Here is an 18,749-nt window from a genome sequence, read left to right on the forward strand (position 1 = left end):
GACCTAAGCGAAATCGGTCAATATGAACTGAGGCAAAGTTGTGGAACTCAATGAGTACCATGAACCTGCAAAGTTTCATTCGTATCGATACACTCACCTGGTCGCTCGGGGGCCTTCAATTTTTGCCAATTTTCAAGCATACCCTAATTGTAGGGGGGTGCTGTGGGTAAAGTATTCCATCCATCACAAAAACCGGAATATATTTGATAGAGCATCACCTGTAGATAATTCGTGCCAAATTTCATAACCCTACGTGGGATAATGGCTTTCGGAATTGATTTCGCGTGAACGGTACCGATTTTGAATGTTTTCGGTTGTTGCGAGGGAACCAAAGCGTCCCGAGCAACCATCACAATTTCCAAAGCACGAGGTCATAAGATGTACCTACCAACCAGGTTTGATCAAAATCCACCCACGTTTACTACCAATTATGCTGATGACAAACGAACAAACATCCAAACAAACAGAATTACTGACAATAATCGACCATGTGGAGGTACTCGCTATTACCTTCAGAAAATGATTTTCGTTGTGCAGATCACCAATCTGAATGAAATTTGGCATGCTTAAAGAATTTTAGACGCTGAGTCCAAATCCACTTGTTTCCACGTCGAGGATGTGACACAATTGGTCATTTTTGGCAATTAAAGATACACCGAACATTAAAGCACGATTTTGACACAGAAATGAAGAATCAAGGTTAGACTGATATGTACGTCAAAGAAAACTCTTGTGAGGTCTTAAAATGATACAATATGTTTACACAGAGCCCTATTCACTGTTATTAAAGATGTTTATAATTAAAGGTCGTAAACCGAAGCAGTTACATATTTTTACCGGCCGAAAACGTCTGGACAGACCAGACAGGCCTTCGAGTTGACCAAGGCAACTTTTTGCTTAAAAGGCAGCCACACTGGCTATTAAAGGCAGTTACACTGGCTATTACGGATTAAATCAAAGACAAAGAGACTGCGTGACTCAGCCTGATGAAAAGTAGAACCGCCACAAGAAGATTACTGTCTTAGAACTCCAGTATTTCTTGCTCTGAAGCAGTTGCTGAACTAGTCTCTTGACTGCTGTTCTTACAAAACTCAAGTCCACTATTACATGCTAACCAATCTGAATACTACTGTGTAGTAGATCACCACAGCAAAAGCAGTGTGACACCCGCATTCACAGTTCGTTGGCGGAATCATCGTCAGTTCCGCTTTCATCATCCATAAGTTCCATTTCTGCACGGGTCTGTTCATCGTTGGCGCAGTTTTGACACCCACAGCACTCTGCGCAGGACAGTCCTTTTGACCGGCAAGAACACTGGTTGGTCTCGCATTTCGTCTTCTTGCAATTACATTTCGTCGCCTCTAACAGTTCCTTCGGCGCTGGAGGTTTGCTCAGCCAGTGAACAGTCAGTGCTCCGTTGCGTTCCACCCATCCGTGAAATGTAGGAGAAAGGGCTTCTATAAACCTCTCCGTCACGCGGTGGTGGATCGCAGACTGATATTTCACTCTTTTGAAATGCAGCATCAGAGCGTCGCTTGTAGGTGGCAACTTCTGTTCTCCCAGCGACTGGCTGCAGAATAGCTTGTAGCGAGCCTCATCCACACTCTTCATGGTCAGCTGATTGTACATGGCGCAGACGAATTGTTCCAGGTCGTGAATGATATTCTGATCTCGCGTGAATCCTCGACCAATGCTCCCGAAACAGGTGATGAGATGGGGACCCTTCATCATCAAGTCGAATGGCCTTGTTTTGCCCTTACCGTGGAATGCACTGGTGGTATCACTTCCTGTGAAATTGTGCATACCTATCAACGTATCGCAGACAGAACTTTCCAGGGCATTACTCAGCTTCCTAATGTCAACGACGATAATGTCCTTGGGACTTCCTGTGACCAGATGGAAATTTCTCACCCGAATTGACTTCGAGTGAGCCAATGCCAACACAAACACATCGGTGTCGAAACTCTCTATGCGCACTGACTCTTCATTCTGTCCCGCGTGAGCGGCATGTAGCAGGAGCTTCGTGTCAGCTTCCTCATGGTCACATTCAAGTTCAGGTACTGACGACACAGTCATGACACCATTCGACGCCTCGATTTTCTCACATTTGCCGGCATGACTGACGTACAACAGCATGTCGCCCAGTTGTGATGGAGAGATGTTTCTCGTCCACGATTCGACGATGAACTCTATCAACGCCTCCTTGGTGGCTCCGCTCAGGAGATAATTGGCCCACTGTTTTGGAAGGGCTTGATCATGTCCATAGATGGTTTGCACCTGAAGATCGCTCACCCTGCCCGCTCATCTGGCATGCTCCAGGCACTTGATGCTGAGACTTGGGTAAGTATCAAACACCACGTCTAGTCTCGAAGATTGGTTATGTCGTGCTTTGGCCACTACGATGTTCAGCACCATCTCCTCCAGTTTGCCGAAAGTGTTAGGCAGTGAACCAGCTTTTATCGCCTGAATAACGGCCATTCCACCCACAATTGTTCCACCTTGGATAGGCCGAGCGTCCACACGGCAATCGGACCACAGTTTCAGTATATGGTTGTGGAGTTTGGCTTTGTCCGTCTTAGCAATCGAACCATCACCGGATGCCAGCGGGAAAGATATGTTCGCCAGTGGGTACGCGAGCAGATCGTGGAGTGTTACATTGCTTTACTTGCCAATCAACAGCAGTCGTGTGAAAAGACGACGTTCATTCGCAATTTCAACCTTCGGCGTCTGCTGGTGGGTAGTCGCCGACTTGCCTCGCGCCTTCGAGAAAGTTGCCAATTTGGCCTTTGAAATCAGACTGAAGAATGGGACCTCACCCGAGAGAAGCCGATCACGCATGAATTGCACGACAGCATTCTCTCCCTTGACATACGCGTTCATCAAGTCTGCAGAAGTGGCTGGCGGTGCGATGACACCTGAACTAATATTGATGAGTTCAAGGTGAGCGCCGGAGAAAGGGTTAATCATTTGAAGTACTGTGTCCATCACTTGTACCACCACTGCTTCACTCTTCTTCGAGCTCGACACATCCAAATCCTTTCTCGTTCGGGGCTCGTTGTGGATACCCGCCATGGAGTCACATTTCCTTGCGATTTCCGCACGTGCTGGTTGGGACAGGATCCACTTCTTCACAGCTGTGCTTTTCTGAGTGTAACCAATGATGCCTCCACTGGTCTTGCTGTCCCTATTTAAAGTCTGCTCTATGATCTGATCACACGCAACACTACTAAATCCATAACGAGAATGCCGTTGGGCAGTCCATTTGCCGTCCATGAACGCTTGATAGGTGTCTGCGTGGGAGTGCTCTGGCCCGGCCATTTCCAGCCAGTAAACGGGTAAGTACCTTGCATAGTTTAGGTGATCATACGCAAAGTACCAGGGCATTGACGCTCTCGTGATCGCAAGGTGTTTCGGCCAGTTCGAAGTACGAGTTGCCCGTATAAGCTCGAGTGCGAGCTCCACCATTTCCAAGTAGGGCCATGTAATGTCCACACTTTGGTGTTTGTTCAGGTCATCCCTCACCATGAGTGCTCCCGAGTATAGAACATGTAAATTGAGGTCTGAGTCACCCTGCTGTGGACCCTGGCTGGCTTCATCCTCTGTAGTTGACTCTGTTTCTGTTGTACAGCTACTGTCTACAACAGCAGCCTGAGCAATGGAACCAATATCAATGTCCTTCATGTACACCACTTCGCTCTCAGACATTTTTGGTGGACGATAGAAAATCATGTCTGGGTACCGTTCCTGCAGTCTTTTCTTCAGTCTTGTTGCCTGGTAGTTGGCCTTATCCTGACCTTTGCATACTCTGAGTAGGTCATTGAACATCTCACACAACTTCTTCATATGTATAGATTGCTTTCCATCAATGAGTCTTACCTGGATGACTTTATCACAGAAAATGTCAAATGTTGAGTCATAGTTCACTTTCAGAGTTTGGAGTTTACTTTCACTCTGTCTGTGGTATGTGTCATTCACATACTCATAATAACATTTATGGTGATAACAAACTGCCAGCGCCACACAGTCTTTATCCTTTATAGTTGTCATTATTCTCACATCACGTTCATCTCTCCTCTGCTCGGCACTTTCCCTCAGCTTTCCTCCATCCTGTGTTTCTGCCAGGGACAACTGATCACGTTGAGATTTTCCTTTGACACGGATGAATTTGTCTTTTTTCTGGAATATCACACAAATTCTTGGCAGTACACCAGCTGATTTGCCAGCCACCCTGTCTACAGAGGTTCTGAGGGATTTTCTACGTATTTTGTGGTACGAGTGCCCCTCTTCTTCTTGTCCACCCACCACCTCACTGGCTCAAGCAGAAACTGCAGTAGTGCTGGCTTCTGATTTCCTTTTCCTGGCTTCAGTGCGTTTTATATGATCCTTGTTACAAAACGACGCATAGCAGAACCGGTGATGGCCGGCATCCGCAGGAGGATCAGTCATTGGCAGCAGTTTCATAATTTGATCAGTCAGCAAATGGCATTTGTTGATAGTTTCACTATCTGTGGCGTCGCACCAAGCCTTCGCACACTCACATACCTTACGCCAGCTCTTAACCGTGAATTGCGTCACTTTCTCATCTTCCTCCCCGCTCAAGTGTGAAACAACGCATATTTGGTTGTTGAAAGACCAAAAATCACTTGAAATCACCAGATAACCATGGGCGCCGCCATCTTGATTTGTTGTTTCCAGGTCGTTTCCTCCGCGATTCGAAGCACGCCACGCCCACTTCACGGCGGTAATTTCAAATGGTAATAACTGTCGGTGTGTCAACTTGTGCATACGGAAACAAGTAGGAATTTCAATGGTGTGTTCTCATGAATGTACAGGGTGAATTTCGTTTCGATTGGTGATCTGCACAACGAAACTGAACGAACCGACCCACCTCCACATGACCTATAAGGGTCACCTATTTTGGCGACACAATATATATATATATATATATATATATATATATATATATATATATATATATATATATATATACACTGTACATATATATATATATATATATATATACACTGTACATATATATATATATATATATATATATACACTGTACATATATATATATATATATATATATATATATATATATATATATATACATATATATATATATATATATATATATACATATATGTATATATATATATATATATGTATATATATATATATATATATATATATATATATATATATTGTTGTGGGCTGAGTATCGGTGGCGAGCATGACCGCTAGGTGGAGCAGTAGAGTCGGCTCCACCGAACACCCGAAATTCAGATCGTTACCCTCGGATAACTCCAAAGGTACGGGTCCCTTACAGGACCGTGAATCGTCAATAAATCAACCGCGTGGGCACAGGGTTATTTGCCAAACTTCAAAATACCTAGAGGCCTAAGTGGCGAGCTACCGAGGGATTCACACCCTCGACGGGGCTCGAACGGGACAAGTCGTTTCCGTGCTCGACCCGTGCGTAACCCGAGCGGATGGTTACTGAGGTCCCGTCGGCCCAAATGTACATCTACAGCAGCAACGGCCTTTTTCATCACCCAACACGCACTGTGCTGAACCAATAAAAGAAACACAAAAACGAGCTGAAACATTTAACCCTCTAGAGCCCAGGGTCATCGGTTTTTGTTCACCCAGAACATTTCGTGGGCTCTAGAGGGTTAACAGGGGATTTATTTATAATGGGGGGAAAGGGAACACACAAAGAGCAGAGTTATCAAACTATAAGAGATGCAGTCAATGTACAAGCAAAAGCACTTATCCAGTTGCTACTTAAAGACGGGCCCACAGACAGACGCACACCCAAAAGAAATGAAATGGACCTTCCTGCCTCGTGCGGTTTGGCCAAGACGAGCGAACCAGGATGAGACCAAATTATCATTTGGAATGTTCCCTGCTTGTTTTTGTCTTTTCTCCCATTGGTCCAGCAGGGTCCTAATCCAAGTTTAGCCGGGACTTTATGCCCAACGATTCGTTCCTTTTAGTCGGTACGTCCTTGGCAGTGTCGCTCGGCTGCATCCGATCCAGAAAAGTGATCTGATCTGATAGAGTGATCCGGTTCGGACAAGTCGTACCGAGGGCGTGGTTCCCTGGTAATTAAATCACATGATTAATTAGGTAACCCGATTAACCCATAGACGGGAGGACCCAAGGTCACGCGGTTGAGTTATTGGCGTCCACGGTCGGTTAAGCGACCCGCCGCGTCACGGAATTATCCGTGTGCGATGGCCTACAATTCTCGGGAGTCTGGTGGGAATCGACATAGCTTCCCCCACCTAAAGCCCTTCTCACCCGACCCCCAGCCCGCAACAATATACACCACATATATATATATATATATATATATATATATATATATATATATATGTATGTGTGTGTATATATATATATATATATATGTATGTGTGTATATATATATATATATATGTATGTGTGTATATATATATATATATATATATATATATATATATATATATATATATATATATATATATATATATATATATATATATATATATATATATATATATATGTGTATGTGTATATATATATATATATATATATATATATATATATATATATATGTGTATGTGTATATATATATATATATATATATATATATATATATATATATATATATATATATATATATATATATATATATATATATATATATATATATATATATACATATACACACATATATATATATACATACATACACATACATACATACATACATATATATATATATATATATATATATATATATATATATATATATATATATATATATATATATATATATATATATATATATATATATATATATATATATATATATACTGTATATGTATTAAAGCGTGGTGTTGGCGCAGTGGTTCGGGCAGCGGCTTGGGATCCAAAAGGTCCCGAGTTCAAGCCCCGTTCGGCCACTGAATTAATTAATACACCAGGGGGTTGACTCAGCCTGTCATCCTTCCGAGGTCGGCGAAATGAGTACCAGAGTACTGGGCCGGTGTATACCCCGGTTGAAATAGGTGTACCATATCCCTGTGTCGTAAGAGGCGACCAGGGTTGCGTCAGGAAGGGCATCCGGCGTAAAACATGTGCCAAATCACTCTGCGGATCATACGGATGATCCGCTGTGGCGACCCCTAACGGGAGCAGCCGAAAGAAGAAGAAGAAGAAGATACTGTATATGTATTCACCGCGCGCGCACACACACACACACACACACACACACACACACACACACACACACACACACACACACACACACACACACACACACACACACACACACATTAGGGTGGTCCAAAAAAGTCAAAAAAAATAGAATGTTGCTCCACAAGCTTAAAATTATTCTAATATGATCCAATAACGCGCAAAAAAATTTTTAACTTGATCGGAGGTGATTTTGAGGTCGCTCCATATGACGACTTTTAGTCTCATGACTTGAATAAATTAGGGTATGGTCAGGTACGATTACGGGTACTTGTGGATGTCCAAGGTGGAAATGCAGTCCATTTTCACCTAGGAAGTTCAGAAGTGTACGCATTCACATCTCACCATACCCTAATTTAATATCATAATAACTAAATAAATAACTAATATATTGTTGCGAATTCGCGCCCGCCGGCGTGCGAACGGCCACGTAACTCGAATCGCGGCACGTCGCCCACCGGACGGACAATTCTGTCGTGACCCTCTCGGACTAACGCCGGGAGTAAGTCACGGGTGGGCCTTTCGGCCTCACCACGATCGTGCCAATCGGCCCCCGCGTGGGATTGGGTTGTTCGCCAAATTCGACCTTCCTAAGTACCCACGCGGAGGGTAGACCGGGCGATCGCACCTCGCCACAGGTCGACTCCGGACACGGGCCACTTAAGCGACCCGTTCCGTACTGTCGGGATAACCGAGCGGTGTTATCGTCGGCCTCGACGGTTCCGATTAATTATCGGGCGTATTAAGCCCACTACCAACCCTTTACGTGAAGCAAGATGGAGATTCAATTAAAGAAAAGACGAAGCGAAACGGGAAAAACAGTTCAACATGATGTACATTTATTCCCCGGCACGCGGAGAGCACACATATACAATTACAACAATTATGCACCTAAAGCAGATGTAACAAAAGAAACACAACAATGCAGATCTACTACCGACTACGCGAGCACACGGCAACACTTACACAGTTTTACTTTACAGACGGTGCCAACAACACATTTACTCAAAAGCAAAAGAAAAGGGCCACCCTCAAAGACAAGGGGGCAGACGGGGCCTGTGGGCCGCGAGACCGGGTGGATCCTACCCGTGTCTTTGTGATGAGCCGCAAATGTGGCGGCGCGGCGGCGCCCCGACTCCGCGCTCCTTCGCGGGTTTCGTTGGCACTGCTTGGAGTGGGGTGGGAACGGGGGCCCCCTTTTCGCACTATCTTAGTGCGGGGGGGGGAGGGGGAATTGTTGATGCTCTGGGGAAAGAGGATAGCTGGCTTGCTTGGGTCCCGCGACGAGCGACTCCACTGCGAGCTCGTCGCCGACCGCCGTCTTCCTTGCCTCGGACCCGAGCTATCCGGTCTCATCCGCAATTCTCCTCAGCCGACTGCAGCAAACCACCTGTACGCCCTCGCCTCCCGACTCACTCCGCGCTCCAACCCGACTTGACCACGCTCCAAGCTCCAGGCTTCCCCTCTCTGCAGCTCCCCGACAGACTCCGAACCCCGACAGACTGCGAGCTCCACTCGGCTCTCCGACCTCTCCAGACTGACTCTTCCGAAACTGACTGCCGCTGCCACACTCTGCTCTCCAAACCTGACCCTTTCCATGCTCCAGGCTCCAGGCTTCCCCTCTCTGCAGCTCCCCGACAGACTCCGAACCCCGACAGACTGCGAGCTCCACTCGGCTCTCCGACCTCTCCAGACTGACTCTTCCGAAACTGACTGCCGCTGCCACACTCTGCTCTCCAAACCTGACCCTTTCCATGCTCCAGGCTCCAGGCTTCCCCTCTCTGCAGCTCCCCGACAGACTGCGAGCTCCACTCGGCTCTCCGACCTCTCCAGACTGACTCTTCCGAAACTGACTAAATTCGCCCCACGCTCGGCGCTTTATAGTCCGGCAGGAGAACCCATATGCAAATTTCTGGATCAGAACGAGCTCGGGGGTGGAGCCACGCTCGCCCATTGGATGGAGAAAAAGGGCGTGAGTCTCCCCTAATCCTCGAATTTGCATATCCCGATTCTACTCCGACGCGCCTGGAGGCGAGGCCAAACCGCCCCGCGCTTGCTGATTGGACGGATCAGAAGTAGGTGTGTATCATTCCTGATCCGAATTCTCCTCGGAAAGGCCGCACTTTGCACCCGCGGCTCGGCGCGCGTCCCGTACGAGGCCAGGACAGCCTGATGCTCGGCGCCCACAAGCCGTGCGGGAATGGCGGCAGAAGGAGGAGAGGTGAACGTGGTGGAGAGTCCACGGTGGTGGTCCATGGCGACGTTTGGAATGGCGGTGATGCGATGCTTGCGGGAGCGAGTTGTGAAGGTAAAGGTCGTGGCTGTTGGCGTTGTTGTTGTTGTGAAGCGGCGTTGCGGTTGGTGGTTGTTGTGTGATGGCGGTTGAGACGTGGTTGGTTCAAAATAAGGATAGAACAGAAAAATGACTATCTCAAAGCGTCGCAGCCCGAATGAATCACATTTATTCCGTTTAAACAACGGGTTTGGGGCTAACTACACATGTACTTACAGAGAAATCTCACCTACGGGACCTGAATGGTGGTTTGCGAATTTCCTCAACCGCAACAATATTTTTCGTGAATCATTGAATCTAAAACACTGGATGTTGGGCCGGCTAGAAATAAGTTCAGGCAGGAGTGGAGACAGCAATAGAGGCAGAGATGATAGTGGTATTTGGTAAATGAGACGAAATATTCTAATAGTTTGTAACTCCATTGATTGAAAAATTAGGGTATGGTGAGATTCAAATCCATACACTTCTGAACTTCCTAGGTGAAAATGGACTGCATTTTCGAACTCAGTGGGGTCGATTTACTCTATGAAATGTTTAGACAGACAACAAATTCATTATAGGTAAGAAAATATCGAAATGAGTAGGATGAGTTACTCAACTCCAGTAATGATAAATCTTGTTTTAGGTCATATTTTCGAAATGGTAGTGAATTTAATGTCGGTGCAGTCATTGCTTAGAGTAAATCGACCCCATAGAGTTCGAAAATGCACTCCATTGAAATCCATGAAATGCACTCCATTGAACTCCACATCCATGAAAAATGCACTCCACCCGTAATCGTACCTGACTATACCCTAATTTAACCAACTCATGAAACTAAAAGTCGTCGTATGGAGTGACCTCTAAATCACCTCCAATCAACTTAAAATTTTTTTATGCGCATTATTGAATCATAGTGGAATAATTTAAGGCTTGTGCAGACAACATCTGAATTTTTTTTTTTTTGCTGTTTTTGGACCACCCTAATGTGTGTGTGTGTGTGTGTGTGTGTGTGTGTGTGTGTGTGTGTGTGTGTGTGTGTGTGTGTGTGTGTGTGTGTGTGTGTGTGTGTGTGTGTGTGTGTGTGTGTGTGTGTGTGTGTGCGCGCGCACACAAGGTGTCCCAAAAGTTGGAACAGCTGCTAAGTTCGATTCTGGAGCTAATGTTTTGTCATTCGGCACAGTTCAAGAGATTCTCGAGGTTATGGCATGTGCAGAAATGAAATAAAGCCACAAACGCTGGCATCTCTGGGCGTTTATAAGCATTGCAATGTATCCAGTAATTCGTAGCTATGATGAACAGGCATTCAATGATATGAGTGAGGACAATGGAAAAAAAACCCCCAGCTCTGTGGAAAAGAACTCGTTGTGGCCTGTTCCAAGGCAAGGCATGGTTGAGCAGGCCAAAAACATGGCGGTTTCAGACCCCAGAGAGGTAACCCAGGATGCGCCTCAAGACCCCATAGAGAGTGAGGTGGCCGAGGATGTGCCTGATGAAGGATATAATTTAATAAAGCTGTTAATTACCTTTGAAAGGGCTGTTTTAATTAACTCAAACACCCAATTTTCATTCTTGGAGTTGCTTTTGTGTGCATACAAAGTTTCAGGCTGCAAGGTTTCATGGTTTTTGGAGTTAAGGAGGAGACACTGACATTTATTAGTATAGACAGACAGACAGAGATAGATTGATGGATATCAAATAAATCAGTTGAAAATTGATCATTTGTGACCTTGACCTATTGACCTCAAAAACAATAGGTATCCAACTTGTCACGACCTCTACCAGGTGGTGAAGTTTTGTGAAGATTGGAGTAAAAATGTGACCTCCAGACGATCGACATGGCACTCACCATGTGGAATAATGATACGGAGCAGGAAATCAATGTGGGACGGAATGAGCAAAATGTACAAATGAACCAATGTTGTAACAAACATCATGTTGTGCAAAACACCCCCCCCCCACCGAGAATTCCCCTTTGACCCCGATTTTTAAAAATAGTGTGAAGAAATTCTGGTTTGTCACGGATGATGGTTTTGGTCAAGTTTCATCGGAATTGTGTGCGTAATTTCGGAGAAGAAAGCAAATACCAATTTTGGGGGATCAAACCCCCTCCTCTGTAGACCCCCTCAATGAGTGCAAATTTTGATGCGGTTAACACACCTTCATGAAGCATCAGATATGAGGCTTGTGTTGAAGTTTCATGAAAATCGTTTGTATGAAGGGCAACATAGGTTGGAAATAGCAGTGCAGGCTTTGATGGGCTCAAGGTCTCCACCCGTGTCGAAGTTCCTTTGAAGGGAACAAACATGTGTTAGCTCACCTTGAACATCGTTCCAGGGACCTTCTGGGATGGCCTGGGTGGTGGTGGTCATCGTTACAGGGACCTTATGGGATGGCCTGGGTGGTGGTGGTCATCGTCCCAGGGACCTTATGGGATGGCCTGGGTGGTGGTGGTCATCGTCCCAGGGACCTTATGGGATGGCCTGGGTGGTGGTGGTCATCATCCCAGGGACCTGATGGGATGGCCTGGGTGGTGGTGGTCATCGTCCCAGGGACCTGATGGGATGGCCTGGGTGGTGGTGGTCATCGTTCCAGTCCCAAACACTTGCAGCTTCTTCCCTGAAACCACACACACACACACATACACACACACACACACACACACACACACACACACACACACACACACACACACACACACACACACACACACACACACACACACACACACACACACACACGATTCTGATGAAACGACCACAACGTTAATCACTCGTGATTTACCAAGGGTCGTGAGACATGACATTGGAAAAATCGAGGTGTTAGGGGAGTAAAGGGGTTGGGGGGTTGCTCCCCAAAATAGGAATTTACTTTCTTCTTGTCCATTACATATTTTGTGGGTCATACATGTCTTCCAGCGGTTCCCTGGTTATCTTATCGAGCCGCCACCAGGTGAACGTCCAGGGGTATTGTCCCGAGCATGTTTGTTTTTGCCGAACCGGTGCACGTCCGCTTCCTCTGACGGTGCTGTATATGCGGTGTAATGGAAGCGGTTTTGGCGGCGATATAAATATTGAGCTTGTTTTGTTTAATTCACTTTTTACTAACTCGGACCGAAGATGCGGCTTGTAAAGGAGTGAACGTACACACGTTCCGCAAGACCGTCGGGTAAACGATTTAAAAACGAGTTGCAAAGCCAAGGGAAAGTGTCCGGATGAAATTGTGAATGGACGGTCGGCATGCCGCGTTACGAGCTCGCACTCGTGTTGAAAGTCATGGAGAAGGTGCGAGGAGGGTTATTGGTTTGGTTTGATTTGATTTGAATGTCTCAAAATACTCGGAATTCACAGCGATCGCTACTTTCATCCGACCCCGGTGTGTACTTCAGCCAGAGACGGTGGAGACCTTACGGCGGATACTGGGAGCCATCATGAAGAGGGGGGCGGTGGTCAGAAAGATCGATAGTCTCGGGGAAAGGAGGTTGCCTTTCCGCATCGCCAAGCACGGACTTGTGAACACGTGTGGACGGTGAGAATCGGAATGCGATGGAGGGCGGGAAGTAGTGCGAGGGGGAGAGGGAGATAGGGTCGTGGGGGGGGGGAGAGAGATAGGGTCGTGGGGGGAGAGAGATAGGGTCGTGGGGGGAGAGAGATAGGGTCGTGGGGGGAGAGAGATAGGGTCGTGGGGGGGAGAGAGATAGGGTCGTGGGGGGAGAGAGATAGGGTCGTGGGGGAGAGAGATAGGGTCGTGGGGGAGAGAGATAGGGTCGTGGGGGGAGAGAGATAGGGTCGTGGGGGGGAGAGAGATAGGGTCGTGGGGGGGAGAGAGATAGGGTCGTGGGGGGGGGAGAGAGATAGGGTCGTGGGGGGGAGAGAGATAGGGTCGTGGGGGGGAGAGAGATAGGGTCGGGGGGGGGAGAGAGATAGGGTCGGGGGGGGGAGAGAGATAGGGTCGTGGGGGGGAGAGAGATAGGGTCGTGGGGGGGAGAGAGAGAGATAGGGTCGTGGGGGGGGAGAGAGATAGGGTCGTGGGGGGGGAGAGAGATAGGGTCGTGGGGGGGAGAGAGATAGGGTCGTGGGGGGAGAGAGATAGGGTCGTGGGGGGGGAGAGATAGGGTCGTGGGGGGGGGAGAGATAGGGTCGTGGGGGGGGGGAGAGATAGGGTCGTGGGGGGGGAGAGATAGGGTCGTGGGGGGGAGAGAGATAGGGTCGTGGGGGGGAGAGAGATAGGGTCGTGGGGGGAGAGAGATAGGGTCGTGGGGGGAGAGAGATAGGGTCGTGGGGGGAGAGAGATAGGGTCGTGGGGGGGAGAGAGATAGGGTCGTGGGGGGGAGAGAGATAGGGTCGTGGGGGGAGAGAGATAGGGTCGTGGGGGGAGAGAGATAGGGTCGGGGGGGGGAGAGAGATAGGGTCGTGGGGGGGAGAGATAGGGTCGTGGGGGGGAGAGAGATAGGGTCGTGGGGGGGGAGAGATAGGATCGTGGGGGGGAGAGATAGGATCGTGGGGGAGGGGAGAGATAGGATCGTGGGGGGGGGAGAGATAGGGTCGTGGGGGGGAGAGATAGGGTCGTGGGGGGGAGAGATAGGGTCGTGGGGGGGGGAGAGATAGGGTCGTGGGGGGGGGGAGAGATAGGATCGTGGGGGGGGAGAGAGATAGGATCGTGGGGGGGGGGAGAGAGATAGGATCGTGGGGGGGAGAGAGATAGGATCGTGGGGGGAGAGAGATAGGATCGTGGGGGGGAGAGAGATAGGATCGTGGGGGGGGAGAGAGATAGGATCGTGGGGGGGAGAGAGATAGGATCGTGGGGGGGGAGAGAGATAGGATCGTGGGGGGAGAGAGATAGGATCGTGGGGGGGGAGAGAGATAGGATCGTGGGGGGGAGAGAGATAGGATCGTGGGGGGGAGAGAGATAGGATCGTGGGGGGGAGAGAGATAGGATCGTGGGGGGGAGAGAGATAGGATCGTGGGGGGGAGAGAGATAGGATCGTGGGGGGGAGAGAGATAGGATCGTGGGGGGGAGAGAGATAGGATCGTGGGGGGGGAGAGATAGGATCGTGGGGGGGGGAGAGATAGGATCGTGGGGGGGGAGAGATAGGATCGTGGGGGGGAGAGAGATAGGATCGTGGGGGGGAGAGAGATAGGATCGTGGGGGGGGGAGAGAGATAGGATCGTGGGGGGGGAGAGAGATAGGATCGTGGGGGGGAGAGAGATAGGATCGTGGGGGGGGAGAGAGATAGGATCGTGGGGGGGGAGAGAGATAGGATCGTGGGGGGGGAGAGAGATAGGATCGTGGGGGGGGAGAGAGATAGGATCGTGGGGGGGGGAGAGATAGGATCGTGGGGGGGAGAGAGATAGGATCGTGGGGGGGGGAGAGAGATAGCATCGTGGTGGGGGGAGAGAGATTGGGTCGTGTTGAGGGGGGCGGGGGAGAGATAGGGTCGTGATTGGGGGGGTTGAGGCATGAATTGGGGGTGGAGTCAAGAAGCGCTTGGGGAGAGGTGGGATGAGGGCAAGAGCTGTGATTCTTCGGGTCCAGGGTGAGTTTGGGGTGAACAGAGGAGTTCGGGGTGTGAAGTTTCCAGAATGATGGCTGAAGGCTAAATAGAAAGGGGGCAGGAAGTTTTGTCGTTGGAATTTAAGCTGTTTTTAGCTGGAGGAGGCTGGAGAGCCTGTCATATAAATTAAGGAACTGATGATATGATTGGTGAAGGTCAGACAGCAATAAACAATTGCAAGAATGGAAAAGATGTTTCAGAAAAAAGATGATCAAATAGTAAAGGACAAGGTTTCTGGAGGTGGATGTTGTATCGAGAGAAGAAAAAAAGGAAGAATGAAATATTCGTCTGAAAGGGGACTGGGAAAGCAGATAAATACATGACCCTCGACCATGTGGCCTGGGGGGGGTTTCTGCGAATCCGGCACTCCCCCAAGGGAATAGCACACAACAACATATAGCGATCCTGAGACAATTATCTTTATTCGTTCAGTCTGCCCTTCTATATGTCTCGTGGGTAAATGGGACAACATGCATTACGTCGGGCTTTTCGTGAGGTCTTCAATCCTTATTGTTTCAATTGCGTGGATCGGCTCGCCATCCTCGCCTCGCCATCCCCCCCCCCCTCGCCATTCCCCCCCCCCTTGCCTCTCCACACGTCGTTGCAGATTTTCTGTGTTGGCACGATTTACACCAATCGTAATACAAACATTTCTTTTGTGCAAATTTATTGGTGATATTATATTTATTTGCAATTTATGTGATATTAAAAAAGTTTATGAAATTTATGTGAGCGCAGGGAAAAGGCCTTCAATGAAACGAGTTTAAAATGTTCAAAACGTTTTGCTCATTGTTTTCTCCTTATTCAGTTCTTCTCTCCTCCTCGATCCGAATCCCCTACAGATACTTCGTAGTGGACACACACGCCCCGACCGATTCGCTCACTCCGTTCCTCGCCGAACTTCATCGTGACATCAACGTCATCCGACCGACGATCACCCGCTTCCAGGACGGCGAACCCGCTACCTGCCCAGGTTTAATCCCCATTGATTATGCAGAAAAACTGCTCCAACAAAAGAAGAAGAAATAAACTCATTACATTGCCCTCTGCTGCTGATAAATTTCGATGCACTGGGTCCAGGTCCAGCAGATGACACACCTGTGTTTAAAAGGTGTTTGAATCATGAACCACAGCCAAGTCACGTACTCATGCTATGAATAAAACCGCCACTTTGGGATGAGTTCATTTTTTTTTTTTCTCACTAAAGCATCTTCGGGTCGTGGAGTCACCTGTGTGTGGATATCCTGCTTGATGAGGAAGGAGCCACGGAACCTTCACAGCAATTGGAGAAACTCGAAAGTTTTGTGGGGTGGAGGAGAAGTGAAGGTAAAGAGAACAAAATAGTTTAAATGAAGTTAAAGTCAAAAAATTTATTCAGCATTTCAGAAACTTTTACATCTGCACCTTCATAATGGAGCTTATTACAACTCCAACCAACCGTAATCACCGAAAGAGACATCGTTCATATTGTAGTGAAGAGCTCTTCCGACGATGGATTAGTGTAATTGGGGCTCATATTAACCATTTGAGAACATAAATGGAAAATGAATATAATCGTTCAATAAAGAAAGGGATTGAAATGTGAAAGTTCATTTAGTACACGAGGCTGAAATGACTCTTCTTCGCTCGCAAGCTCAGAGCAGCGACATCAGCTTGAGTGGGGGCGTACAGGGCCACGAGGAGCGGAGAAGCGTACCCGGGGTTAAACTCGATGTCCATGAAGCAGCAAAGATCGATCAGATTCTGCTGGAGCCTCTTCAATCTCTAAGGTAACGATCACGAAGTTTGTATGAGGAAACATTTGAGGTTTAAATATTTAAGAAACATTAAAATAATAATAAAGCCGTGCCAGCATACAACTTGGGGGGGGGGGTATTCATGGACACCCTTACCAGCTCAGCTTGCACTCGTGTTGTCTGTTGTTTTCTGAGGGTCATGACCTCCACCACACTTAATCCAATTAACTCTTTTAAAAGCTGCACAAGAGGACAACAAAGCAAGATTATCTGTATGCCATGCACCTCAACAAGATCGAGGGTCATGAAAGAACAAGGTGACGGAGGGTGATAAGACAAGTCACAATGGGACAATAGTCAGATACGAGTAAAGGAATGAAAGGGGGGCAAGAAATAGTAACCTGCATACAAGAGGGTGGGGTGAGGAAGGGTTAATGGGGGGGTCAAAAGATTGTGAGGATAGGTGTTGAGGATGAGTATTGAGTGTGAGATGGTTACATGAGATGATCGTGCTGCTTTTCATGTTGTGCAAATCAGATTAACAAGCCTGAACATTAGCATTAAAGTAATTGTGAAGACTGAAAAATCATCCAAGAGAAAAGCTCCAAGTTGTTGACATCATGATATTTAGGGTTTTGTAATTGCTTCTGTCTGCGTGTCCGTCTGTATGTCTGTCCACCTCATAACTTTTTACCATTTCAGCTTTTGTCATCAAATGTTCAACAGACCTTGATTGCTAGGAACACTGATATGGGGAGGGAGAGGGAGGAGGGGGTGGGGGAGAGGGAGGAGGGGGTGGGGGAGAGGGAGAAGTGGTTGGGGAGAGGGAGGAGGGGTGGGGGAGGGGAGAGGGAGGAGGGGGTGGGGGAGGGGAGAGGGAGGAGGGGTGGGGGAGGGGAGAGGGAGGAGGGGGTGGGGGAGAGGGAGGAGGGGTGGGGGAGGGAGAGGGAGGAGGGGTGGGGGGAGGGGGAGAGGGAGGAGGGGTGGGGGAGGGGAGAGGGAGGAGGGGTGGGGGAGGGGGAGAGGGAGGAGGGGTCGGGGAGGGGGAGAGGGAGGAGGGGGTGGGGGAGGGGGAGGGGGAGAGGGAGGAGGGGTGGGGGGAGGGGAGAGGGAGGAGGGGGGTGGGGGAGGGGAGAGGGAGGAGGGGTGGGGGAGAGGGGAGAGGGAGGAGGGGTGGGGGAGAAGGGAGGAGGGTGGGGGAGAGGGGAGGAGGGGGGTGGGGGAGAGGGAGGAGGGGTGGGGGAGAGGGAGGAGGGGTGGGGGTGGGGGGAGAGGGAGGAGGGGTGGGGGAGAGGGAGAGGGAGGAGGGGTGGGGGAGAGGGAGGAGGGGTGGGGGAGAGGGAGAGGGAGGAGGGGTGGGGGGAGAGAGGGAGAGGGGAGGAGGGGTGGGGGGAGAGGGAGAGGGAGGAGGGGGTGGGGAGAGGGAGAGGGAGGAGGGGTGGGGGAGAGGGAGGAGGGGTGGGGGAGAGGGAGAGGGAGGAGGGGTGGGGGAGAGGGAGAGGGAGGAGGGGTGGGGGAGAGGGAGAGGGAGGAGGGGTGGGGGAGAGGGAGGAGGGGGTGGGGAGAGGGGGAGGGAGGAGGGGTGGGGGAGAGGGAGGAGGGGGTGGGGGAGAGGGAGGAGGGGGTGGGGGAGAGGGAGGAGGGGGTGGGGGAGAGGGAGGAGGGGTGGGGAGAGGGAGGAGGGTGGGGGAGAGGAGGAGGAGGGTGGGGGAGAGGGAGGAGGGAGGAGGGGTGGGGGAGAGGGAGAGGGAGGAGGGGTGGGGGAGAGGAGAGAGGGAGGAGGGGAGGGGGAGAGGGAGGAGGGGTGGGGGGAGAGGGAGGAGGGTGGGGGTGGGGGAGAGGGAGGAGGAGGGGTGGGGGTGGGGGAGAGGGAGGAGGGGTGGGGGTGGGGGAGAGGGAGGAGGGGTGGGGGTGGGGGAGAGGGAGGAGGGGTGGGGGGGGAGAG

General features: G+C 49.3%; 3 protein-coding genes across 7 annotated transcripts in view; 1 reads left to right on the top strand and 2 right to left on the bottom strand.

Annotated features, from left to right (window-relative positions):
• Positions 1–16,427, bottom strand: part of LOC147027455 (nectin-4-like) — an 83,539-nt gene extending 67,112 nt beyond the window's left edge. The window contains exons 1-2 of one of the 2 annotated variants that reach the window (XM_085876886.1): positions 16,298–16,427; positions 11,835–12,133 (exon numbers count right to left, since the gene is read on the bottom strand). In XM_085876886.1, the coding sequence (XP_085733012.1) occupies positions 11,835–11,886 (52 nt within the window). In that variant the 5' untranslated portion in view covers positions 11,887–12,133; positions 16,298–16,427. Of the gene's footprint in view, positions 1–11,834; positions 12,134–12,385; positions 12,529–16,297 lie in introns of those variants that run through there. The other variant, XM_085876887.1, reaches the window with a different exon arrangement.
• Positions 12,626–16,248, top strand: MRPS6 (mitochondrial ribosomal protein S6). Its single transcript, XM_085876904.1, has 3 exons — positions 12,626–12,798; positions 12,903–13,042; positions 15,911–16,248. Exons 1-3 carry the CDS (start codon positions 12,754–12,756, stop codon positions 16,095–16,097), a joined length of 372 nt encoding a protein of 123 aa, XP_085733030.1. The 5' UTR covers positions 12,626–12,753; the 3' UTR covers positions 16,098–16,248.
• Positions 16,424–18,749, bottom strand: part of RMI1 (RecQ mediated genome instability 1) — a 60,423-nt gene continuing 58,097 nt past the window's right edge. For all 4 annotated transcript variants that reach the window (XM_085876879.1, XM_085876882.1, XM_085876881.1 and 1 more), the window contains 2 exons: positions 16,961–17,044; positions 16,424–16,832 (listed from right to left, as the gene is read on the bottom strand). In XM_085876879.1, the coding sequence (XP_085733005.1) occupies positions 16,662–16,832; positions 16,961–17,044 (255 nt within the window). In that variant the 3' untranslated portion in view covers positions 16,424–16,661. The remainder of the gene's footprint in view (positions 16,833–16,960; positions 17,045–18,749) is intronic.

Source organism: Eptatretus burgeri, chromosome 4, assembly GCF_056783735.1.
Source record: "Eptatretus burgeri isolate ZD-2024b chromosome 4, Ebu_testis_v1, whole genome shotgun sequence".
In the NCBI taxonomy this organism is placed as follows: domain Eukaryota; kingdom Metazoa; phylum Chordata; class Myxini; order Myxiniformes; family Myxinidae; genus Eptatretus; species Eptatretus burgeri.

Bases quoted from the DNA above. Each gene is read 5' to 3' on its own strand.
- MRPS6 (XM_085876904.1), top strand. From the start codon at position 12,754: ATGCCGCGTTACGAGCTCGCACTCGTGTTGAAAGTCATGGAGAAG. The intron at 12,799-12,902 runs GTGCGAGGAGGG...TGTGTACTTCAG, and splicing joins TGTTGAAAGTCATGGAGAAG to CCAGAGACGGTGGAGACCTT. The intron at 13,043-15,910 runs GTGAGAATCGGA...AATCCCCTACAG, and splicing joins CTTGTGAACACGTGTGGACG to ATACTTCGTAGTGGACACAC.